This window comes from Apis laboriosa, unplaced genomic scaffold, assembly GCF_014066325.1.
Source record: "Apis laboriosa isolate Shangri-la unplaced genomic scaffold, ASM1406632v1 scaffold9_cov152, whole genome shotgun sequence".
Classification (NCBI taxonomy): domain Eukaryota; kingdom Metazoa; phylum Arthropoda; class Insecta; order Hymenoptera; family Apidae; genus Apis; species Apis laboriosa.
In genome coordinates, this window is record NW_025224966.1 from 989,291 (window position 1) to 1,000,348 (window position 11,058).

Consider the following 11,058-nt stretch of genomic DNA (forward strand, 5'->3'; position numbering starts at 1 on the left):
GAGAGAGAGAGAGAGAGAGAGAGAGAGAGAGAGAGGTGGTGTGTCCCGAGCGAGCAATGTCACGACGATCGAGCACATAATCGTAATTTTTCGACTACTACTACGTCCGTGGACCGTCACCGTGGCATTCCGCCGCCACCGAGCAAACGTTTCAATAACCCATAGATACGTTGAATTTAGTGAAAAAACGTATTGCCGCCGCCGAGAAATTTTACGTACACGTCTGCGTGTGCCTAAGCGTGTGCGCCGGGTCAGTAGGTCACTCAGCTCGGTGCTAAAAGAACACTCACGTGTATCGATACACATGCAACATAGGAAAACGCTTGTACACTCGCCTGTTAGACGACACAGTATACCTCTTTGTTCGACGATTACTTTGTACTTTGTGGGAATAATCCTTTTTTTATCAATGAGCAGAAAGAGAGAATTAGAGAAATCAATCGTTTGATACCGAATGGTCAAATCGACTCCATCGAGCTCACTATACACGTGGCGATACAAAACAGACGTGCACGTATATATATATAACTACGTAACCACATCGATAATTTGCGTATCGGCGAGAACGAACAAGAAGCACGAAGAGATTCAACAAAATAATATATATATATATATAAGGATGTATATTATGCTATTAATTCATATTTTTAATAGGACCGATTCGAAGTTCGAGAGAGAAAAAAAAAAAAATCTGGGACACGAAAGAAATTCGTTCCTCTTGTCTCGACGACGGCGGCAGGGACTGCAAGCACTTAGCCTTAATGAATCTTTGCTCAGTTGTCAACGGATGGAGCAGCGTGCCCTCATGAAAACGGACAGTACACACATTCGCTTGCTCTCGTGCGTGTATACATCCTATACTGTTACACCTGTACTGCTACACCCGTGCCGACTTTTGCCCGCGCTTCCCCTAACGATTTCTCACGTGGAAATTTGGAAAGAGATTGGTATTGGCATCCCGTATTTTGGATACCGTGCCACTTCAAAAAGGGACGCCTGCAGGCTACAACATGCGCGTGGTAACACGTGGTGACAGTCATGGATGACGAAATGATACGAAGGCTCGTTCAACGGAACACATTTTTATCTGGTTGTAATAACGGAGAAGAGGAGGGAGGAAAGGCGGATCGCGACATTTTCTTTCCTTTTCTCATCTTTTCACACGTCACGTTCCTATTACGTTTTATCCGAACGAGATGCTCCTCGAGAGCTCGAGAGTTTTCTCCTTGCGCGTTATACCTTAGTCTCTTATATCTTCGTTGTTCGTTTCTATTTCCACACCGGGTTTCCGTAGTAGGACGTGCCGTATGGACGGTTAATGCTCGTAGCGAGAGCGCATATGAAACGCATCAACTTGCGTTACAAGCAGAAACGGATGAGAGAAATTTTACCCGTCGCGATCGGGTATTCGGATTTTTCTCTTCCCAGAGAAATAGCTCTTATCCTATCTTGTCCAGCGTAAAGTCTCCATTTTTTGTTCCGTGACGAAGTAAGCGTGACGAAATAAAAAGCGCGAATCGATCGATTAATTTGGTGTATATAATTTTGAAACGCTCTTAAAAGTTTGATTTGTCACCTCGAGCCAATGAACGAGTCGATTTTTTTTTTCTTTTCCAGGCCAGAATGAGAGCAAACCGCGCGTGTTTTCGCTCAGAATGGATTACGACGAGTGGACGCCGCTTGGACGCGGCGATCCCCTGAAGAACAATCCTACCTTCGATTACGTCCCCCCCGTGCTGGACAGGGTTCAATATTGGCTGGATTCTCACACGACCGAGCCGTCCACTAAACGGGATATTCTCGTCCTCGGTGTAACCGCGAAGAAGACCAGCCCGAAGATACCGGAGCAATTCTTGAAATTCGTGGACGGGCCGAAATTCACGAGATCGAGTCACCAGGATTCCGTTTCCTCGTACAGGAACGACTTCACCGGGAGCACGGGGGCGGAACCGCCAAAACTGGTGCGGACGAGCAACTTTAGGAACGGGCCCCTCGACTACAGGAATCAAAACAGGATTCAATCGATACCGTCCAGCTACTACCCGAGCCCGTTCTACAATCAAAAAACGAAACCTTACACGATGATGCTTCCCCCACCGTTGACGCAGAAAGACAAGATCGTGAGCTTCGTCGAGCCCACTCAGCAATTCAACACTCAAACGGAGGAAGGGCCGGTGCTTCAGGATGCGCAGTTCTACGCGCCTCTAGCGCCCTCAAAGACGTACAATCAAAAATTGCAAACCTCGCAATTGAAATTCCCTCCGAGCAAAAGTCCGATCTCCACGCAGGTGGAGACGATCAAGAGCGTGTACGGGCCTTCGTCACCGCAATCCACCAGACCGAAGCACGAAACCGCGACGACACCATCCGTCTCCCTGGAAAAGTCCAATTTGATATATCAGTCGACCCAAACTCTTTCCGGCGGATGGCCCCCCTCACCAGGTGGCGGCCCCTTATCGACATCGACCACGTCGAACGGTGTCCGCCAGGCCACGGATTATTCGGGCCGCGATCAATACGAATCGATCGACCACCAAGCGGCTGCATCCTCGAATCACGAGGTGGTCGTGGAACAAAACGCGAACATAATAGTCGACGGGGATAGCAACGAGAACGAAGAGGTAGTGGTCGGTCAAAAAGGTGTGGATACAGCGTCCCCTGTCACGATCTCGATGACGACTACCACGACGACCGACTCGGTCAACGATGGAAACGAAAACGCGGAGGACGAGTCGATCACATCGCCCGAGAAGATGCACATCGTCGTCGCTAATTCGCCTCACGGCCTCACCGAAACAGAGGCGACCCACGAGGCGAAAAAAGGGCCGGTGGCGGTGGTGATGCCGGCCAATTACTCGGAGAAAAAAGTGACTTACGCGACATCTTCGAGCTCGGTGACGCCAGCGATCACAGCGGTGGAGACAATAGCGACCTCTAGTCTTCCGGAAAATTCGACGACGATGACGGAGACGGAAACGTCGAGGGTCGAGTTTCAACCGATTCGAAATTCGGCGATCAGAGGATCCTCGATCGTCTCGGAGAATTCTCAATCCCTTTTATCCCCGAACAAGATGATGTCGGGTGTTCAACAGCACGGGATGCATTTCCACTCGACGATGGCTCCTCCATTTTCGTCCCGGCGCCCCGTCGATTCTTCTTTGCTCGGATTCGGACCACCGCAAGCTCCCCTCTCCTCCATGATGCATCCACAGACCAGGCCCAACCATGGAACGATGCACGTTGTCGGCGGTATGCGTCCAACCGTCGGTTTCCGCGCTCCAGCCTCGATGCCCATGTTCCCACCGATGACGCATATGCACGCGCCACCGCCTATGAGATCGACCATCGATCACGTGGACCATCAGTCGGGGGCGCATCGGTCGCCGCAGTTGCACAATTTCCCCGCTATGTCGCCCGACTCGCAGCCACTCCCTACTTTGACCGCGCACTCGATCGGTCAAAGCGAGGAGCACTATTTCGATCGACACCGATCCCGCATTCCGGACACCAGCACCGCGTCCATCTTCACCACGCCTACCGCACCTTCATTCTTGCCTACCGTCTCGTCCTCGGCCGAGAACTCGCCCGTGCCTCTTTTCGACGGGCACACTCGACACTCGGAAATGATAGACCGTGCCCCGGTAAAAATGGGCACGGAGGGAAAGAGGGAAGAGGAGGACGAAAAAGAGGAGGAAGAGAACCTAAAAAACGCATCGACCACACCGCGAATCACTACCATGCCGAGCTTGACCACGGATCCAATTTTCTCCCATTACAAACAACCGGCCAAACCTATTCGTGGCCCGATGTATCTCATCATCCAAGGTCATTCGAAGGTGAAGACTTACAAGCCCACGGTGAGCAAACACGGTATACCTGTGGAGGGAAACGAGATCTTCGAGGGAAGCGCGACCGAGAGGCAATTGTCGAAATTCGAACAATTCGTCCAAGAGAACACGAGGAACAACAATCGCGCGAACCAGGCTGTGATCGAGAAGAAGAAAGCGGAGGAAAAAGCGCGTAGCGAGAAACTCGCGCGAGCGCGTCAGAATGATCTTATGAGCCTGGTCGAGAGTGGTTTAGCTAGCTTCACCGTGCCACCTTCTTCCTCCACGACGGAGGACGAGCATCGGGTAAACTCGGTGACAACGATCGAGATAAACGGCAATTAAAACTGTTCCCGGTGGAGAAAGATTTTTCTTTCAGACGTTACTTCCAAGTCCCACAGGAATCCGACGTTCCACGTTCTACGCGTAGGAGAAACAGCCGTGAAATGAACGACACGTCTTGGTCAAACAAACGAATTTGCGGTAGCTAATCAAAATATAAGATGAGAACAAGGATGCGAGGAAAGTTGGTTCGATCGTAGCTTACTTGATAATATGTATTTATTTAATTCGCGTAGAATTTCACTCGATCGAATTTCCTCACAATTTTTCATGCGTTGTTTAATTATTTTACTCATGTAATATTACGTTCGTTATCGCAGAGGCTCACCGTGGCAGATCCGCGAGCTATCGATCTTAGCCACGGTCTCGTCTTCGATACGAGAACGCGCGCCAATTTCTAATGTGCCAGTATACGTAGACCATGAGCGCGCGTGCAGAATGAATGCGTATAAATTAATACACGCATGCATATATATATATATATATACACGTATGTGAAATATAACATTGTCACGTGTCGTGACAAATTGCTCAACGAACCTGTTTCAAAGATGTACACGATTATGTAAATGACTTTTGATAGAATATTATTGCACACAATCGATCATTAGATAGAGGTTAGAAAAGTGTTTCAATTGGTGCTGCTTGTTACTCGAACGAGTCGATTGTAGTTTGAGCATACATGTGCATAAAAGGAACAATGTTGCTCGTGAGAAGTATTTATCGTAATATACATATAATAATTAACGCGATCAACGTATTTATCATATCGTTATATTGTTCAACATTTGTATGCTCTCGATTCTGCGCGATCGATAACTTAATAAGTAAAATGATAATTCTACGAAAACGTAAAACAGTAATGTAAGAATCAAATTTATATAGATGTTGTCATTGCAACTTTGTATTATTAACGCTAATTTTACGTCTATCGATCATCGTGTTTGTTATCGATATCCAATAATTGTATTTCGTTCGTTTCATTTTTATTCGCTTGAAATTGGTTGCGATTGTAATAACGGCGATTGTGTCGCCGCCTGTTATTCGAGTTGCACATTTCGCGTTGTATTTGCACGAGATACATCACTTATTCAGACGTTATATAGTGAAAAAAGGACTATTTGTGCGTGGTATCGCGATCGCTCGTGTACTCGAGATTACAAATGATGATGAGACAGATTCAAAACATCATTTTCGTACGTACTCTATGTATAAGTGTGTACTTTGTTACGTATGATGAATTGTACCTGACGGTCACACGTTTTGTTGATTTTCCGTTTATCAATAAATTATCGCATTATCGGTTACCATGTGTCTCGTATAAAGCTTAGATTCCATAGAATTGTGACTTGATCGAACTTTGCAAAATCGATCCGTAATCCGAAAATATGTCACGTAATCGATGCATCGATAATTTTTTTATCGAACAACAATAGCATTGAATTGGATCGAGGAGGAAAGGTAATCGATTACACGCCCATTGGATAATTTATAGCAAATAAAGGTCTTCGGGAATATTCGTTTGAAATTCAAAGCTGCCGAAATGGTATTTGGTTACGATTTATTGGCATTAATGAGCCTTAATCCTCGATTTCGATTCGTTTTTGATTCTTTGGAACTCTTCAATGAATAAGTTAATGAAAAACGAAAAAAGAGATACAATTTTATATGGTATATAATAAAACCGATAATCTGATCGAACATTTCGGATAAGATATTACGTTTTTCAAACGAGAAAGTTTCAATCCAAATCGTGAATCGTTGCAATCACAAGAGCGAAATAGTCAAAATTGAGGAATGACAAGAAGAAAGAGGTTAGAAAGAATCGAGGATTCATAAAGAATATCAATTTAAAATTAATTTAGTATGTCGATAACATAAATCTCTCGTTGAGAGATTTCTGCTTTTGCGTATAGATGTACGTACATGTCGAGAAAAAAATCGATGAAATATACCGATACATAGAAGAGAGCCGACTCTACCGGTAAGTGTCTATTTCGTGTCGAAATTTTTTCATTCTCTTTAAAATCGTAATCAAAATGTGTAACAATCTAATCTTTCTCAATAATTCAACGATCCAACAATTTTTCAATGTATACACGAAATTATCGAAAACGAACGACAAATGTGAAATGTAGGTCGTTTTGTGACTCGAGTTAAAAACGAGATTGTGCAATTATAAAGATAACCGACGATTCTTCACAGCGTGAATATTTATTTAAAGATCGGGAAGGAAGGATGCGGAACGTGAGAAAAATATCCGACACGAAAACATAACATCGACGCGTTAGACGAAGAGACGACACGAGGTCTCGACAAAGGTCAATACCCGTCAATCTTAATGAAAGTTAAATGAAAGGAGGGATGAGAGCTCGCGTCATCTTACCGTTAGCGATCAAATATCGATGCTACGGATTCATCGGGACGAATCGAGAAAAATTATAGCCAATTTAACCTATCTACGTACGCGGCCATTTTTCACCTTCGCCAATCACTCGGAATCGACGATTCGTCGTGCAATTACTTTTACAAAGGGATTGACTAGAAAGAGTGGATCGGAAGAAACTTTTCAATCACGCACGCGTTAACCCATTCGCGAGAAACGATGCGAGCTAAGATAAATCGGGAGAGCGTTATATTTATTTCTAGGAGAATCGCGGAAAAACTTGTCCGCCCATTTGTGGCCGATCGAACGCGTCGCTCGCATCCTGTTGTACTCCGCTCTATCCTACGCACTCTTCCCTCCGTGTTTTTCTTCGTGTTTCCGCCAATGGCGGCGTTTAAGGGATAACTGGTGACACGAAATCGTTCGTCTCTTTGATCGGTTACATCGTCCAATGATTTTATTCGTGAAACAAATTATTCTTTCGAATCTGAAAGATTCAAATTAAAATCTGTACATATTATAGATCAAGGTTGATACTCATTGATGACTTTCTTTTTTTTTTTCATTCTTCTCTGGCACCGTGTCGGCGACTGTAATCTGGAACGTGGTGCTCGTCTACGGGAAATCCAGGCCTCATTGCACCACTGTGGAAACTAGAAACCAGCCGTAAAAACTAACCCAATATCGGTGTCTCCGTACCTCTCTCTATGCCTCTTCTCTATGCCCCTTCCGAGTCCTCTTTGGCCTTGCTTGGAACCCACGCATATCTCTAGCTTTCCGGCTATCGATGCGTCCGGAATTATCAAGAAGACTATAAAAAAGTTTAATTTCATTCTAAATCAAAAAATAAAGAGACAGGGAAAATGAGAAATCAGCGATGCTGGGAAATTGAACATTATCCTAAAAATTTAAATGGAAAAAAAAATTTTCTAAAGTTTCCACGAGTCACATAAGATCTTTTTCGAAAAAATATATATACACGAATATATACCATATTACATAACTTTTCTTTCGAAACTTTCTTTTTTACATACTACGTATATATATATTTCTTTTTATCGGAATTACAGTTTCCTTCGATTCTATTTTTCAACGAATATCTATTTACTTCGAAGTGGATACAATGGAAATGTAGGTATGTAGTGGCGACGAGTGGCTCAGACCGGTAAACTCGTGGAAAGAAACAAAATAGTAAAATACGTGAGTTCCAGAAACACACTGACGACTCGCCGTTTCCTCGTATAGATGGCTTCCTGTCGCACGAATACCGATTGTCTTCCTCTCATCCATACGTATGAGAGACCAACCGACTAGCTGCTTTTATCCGCTATTTACAGCCGAACAACTAACGAGTTCTGTGCGACACATCTCACTCGACTTTCAATAACCTTATTGGAATGCTTCATGGAATGCGAAAATTGCATTGTTTGTCGCGATGCATTCGCAGTTTATCACAAATTGAAAATATATTAACAGTAATTAAATTTCATTCTATGCATTTTTTTCTAACCATCATGAGATAAAAGATAGAATATATTTTTCCTCATCTCTCATCTATATTCGAATCCTCTTGATTTTTCTTCGATTTTTTTCCTCTCAATTCCTTGCACTTAATGTTAATTTCTCTTTACACAAGTTCTTCCAATTATCGTTCACCTGTACGCTATGAACGATGTTATGATCGATCGAACCACTTCACGTCACGCGATATCTTATCAAATAGTAAAAGTGTTCAGAATGTGAAAGTGGAATAGGAATTACATCCTGGTCGGGTGAAGCAAGTTCGTATTACATATCTCGTCGCGTGTCGTAAGATACAGGTTGATTACAATTAAGTTCGATCCGCAAAAAGAACGTTAAGTGGACAGATTCGAAAAACATCCGTTGTTTACCATTAGTCATTGAATACCAAAAGAAGAGAAAGTCAACCATAGATTTGAACTGCGCGAGGAAAGTGTCGCTTTGATTCCGGGTACGCCATTTTTTCCTTACTATCTTTTATTCACTTGTAATTAAACACTAAAGTATTTGTTCGAAGAAATTAGAAAAATAATTGCTTCGCTTTAAGTTTTTCCTTAGTCGTTTCATTTTCGTAATGTGATTGGTCCGGTCTTGTCCTTTATTTCTTTCGTTAAAAAATAATATTGATGGAGTATCTCGAATGAATTCTATTATTTCTTCGTGTAATCAACGCGTCGTGAATACGAACGTGAAATACCTGTTACGTAAACTTACTTATTTATTACCATAATTATTACATGCGAAATGATGATCGTAAACTTACATATCAAAATGATTAATCAATGTGGATACATATTGTGAAACTTAACTATACAAATATATTTATATCACAGTCGAGACAAAGAAATCAATGTATCGTAATCGAAGTTATTTCGTACGCACAGTCGAGTGTCGGGAGATCAAAAAGGGAGGGGGAACCTTTAAACGATCTCGAACAAACGAATATATACGTTTGACAATTGTCTCTCATCGATCGCTACGTAAATCCATAAAACGCTAACTAACTCTTCGAACGCGAGAAATTTGATTATCCTCTTGATATTTCTTACATGATATTACTTACGCGTTTCACAATGATGACAACACGACGCGATCGCGCGTCTTTGGAATGAAAAACACAATTATTTAATAATCAAGTTTCGACCGCCATTCCATAGTAGTACTGCACATTATTATTTTCTTTCTTTTCGTATAATTCTTTCACATTCTACGACTCGATAATGTTAACGAGCTTTAAGCTGTCCAGCAGTAAAGAGGTTAAAGCATGGCGTCGAAAAAATGCGTATCGAAGAAATTCGACCAACGTCGAATAACAGAGTAACGTTCTACGTTTTTATTATCGTCACAATGCCTACGTTTAAACTCATTTCTCTAATTATAGGATAATAAATGGTAGAACCAGTCTTATCGCAGTCGTTATTCGGACAGAATTCACGCGGTACACAATTCACTTTGGAAACGTGACAAAATTTCGCGTACATAACACGACGACATTCAATTTTTGAACGTTCGAAACGCGTGACAAAATCGAAGCATTTTGCAGCCTAAAAGTCACGGAGGCGATTAGAGTTTGAAAAATATCTTTAATTTTCTGTATATTTACTCCAAGCTAATACGTATACGAACGCATTTCGAAATTATTCGAATTTTTCTTGATCTTTGTATACATATAATTCGTCGAACGGTATGTCGGTAATGATGATGATTGAACAATGAATTTTAACAAGTGTCGAGTGTCTGTAGCGATCGAAAGAAGCTAATGATTCCAAACATCAGAACGACGATGTTAATTACATTGAAATTTGGAAATAATGATCTTGTACCGTTATACGTTTCCCTGAACAAATATCCTTGTCTATGCCATTATCTATAATTACTATAGCAATAAAACAAATTATAGAATGAATGAAGTTTTTCATTTTCTCGATCCACAAGATTTACAATCTTTTTTTTTTTTTTTAACTACTACGATTACTTCTCTCTCGAGCAAAAGAAGAAAGGGACGAGAGAATAGGAAGGGCGTCCCATCGAGCGGTATTACGTCGAAATGTAACGCGACAATGGATTTGGCAAATCGTTTGATTTCGCTCGGAAGCACGAAATGACGAGAGAATCTGCGCGCATGAGTTCCGTTTTTACGGACAATCTTATCCCTGAAGGTATTACAATGAATTTCCCTAGAACATAACGCGCAATACGATGATGGATAGATGATGGACGAGAGCACCGTCAGAGTTACGAATCTGAGCTCTTGACCAACTTCTCGTCATCTCAGAAATTCGCCTCCAATGAGTTTTCGAGCTCGTTCAAAGCCGGAACCAGAGTTTGGAGGGAGAAATATCGCGATCGGTCGGCAGCGTCCACGCTCGTCACGTGTTGAAATTGACAGGGCTGGCTGATGTTACTCTTGGCCGGTAAAACCACTTTCTTCTGTACCGGTTTCTTCTTCTTTTTCCCCGGTACCGAGAGGCTAATGTTCTCGGGGCAGGAGACGAGTCTTTCTATATGCTGCCAAAGGTCGTTGGCGGCTTTTGGATTGTCGAAACTGAGGCCGGCCAGGCGCGTGTGATCCGACGAGAGACACATCGTGTGAAAAGCCGGCCCCGACACCTGAAAACGCGATTGTAATAATAATTGCAAATTTTTAATCCCTATTCATTCATTCATTTATTTATTTATTTACCTTGTACGACGATAAATTGTCGATCGTCTCCCTCCAAAGCGTAAAACAAGTGCCACGCTCGGCCAAAAGGATTTGGATTCGTCTCTTGGATCTTGATCGCGTTTCTCCAAGATCCAACACCACTACTGGAATCCCGGTAAATCGAAGCTCCCATCTTTCGGTCTGCGATGCGTTTCCCAGATACAAGTTGGCCAATGACTCGCAAACGAACACCTGTTGTGTTCCAAGGAAACAAAAGAAGAATTTCATCAACGAACGTGAGAGAGAGAGAGAGAGAGAGAGAGAGAGAGAGAGAGAGA

At 42.8% G+C, this 11,058-nt stretch overlaps 2 protein-coding genes across 4 annotated transcripts in view; one reads left to right on the forward strand and one right to left on the reverse strand.

Annotated features, from left to right (window-relative positions):
• Nucleotides 1-8,625, forward strand: part of LOC122719979 — a 17,233-nt gene extending 8,608 nt beyond the window's left edge. Inside the window, exons 3-5 of one of the 3 annotated variants that reach the window (XM_043946324.1) lie at nucleotides 1,618-6,153; nucleotides 7,186-7,690; nucleotides 7,767-8,625. In XM_043946324.1, the coding sequence (XP_043802259.1) occupies nucleotides 1,618-4,172 (2,555 nt within the window). In that variant the 3' untranslated portion in view covers nucleotides 4,173-6,153; nucleotides 7,186-7,690; nucleotides 7,767-8,625. Of the gene's footprint in view, nucleotides 1-1,617; nucleotides 6,154-7,185 lie in introns of all 3 variants that reach the window. The other 2 variants (XM_043946325.1, XM_043946323.1) reach the window with 2 other exon arrangements.
• Nucleotides 8,626-8,776: 151 nt separating this feature from the next.
• LOC122720004 overlaps nucleotides 8,777-11,058 on the reverse strand; it is a 16,733-nt gene continuing 14,451 nt past the window's right edge. The window contains exons 3-4 of the mRNA XM_043946376.1: nucleotides 10,760-10,972; nucleotides 8,777-10,686 (exon numbers count right to left, since the gene is read on the reverse strand). Coding sequence (XP_043802311.1) covers nucleotides 10,348-10,686; nucleotides 10,760-10,972 — 552 coding nt within the window. The 3' untranslated portion in view covers nucleotides 8,777-10,347. The remainder of the gene's footprint in view (nucleotides 10,687-10,759; nucleotides 10,973-11,058) is intronic.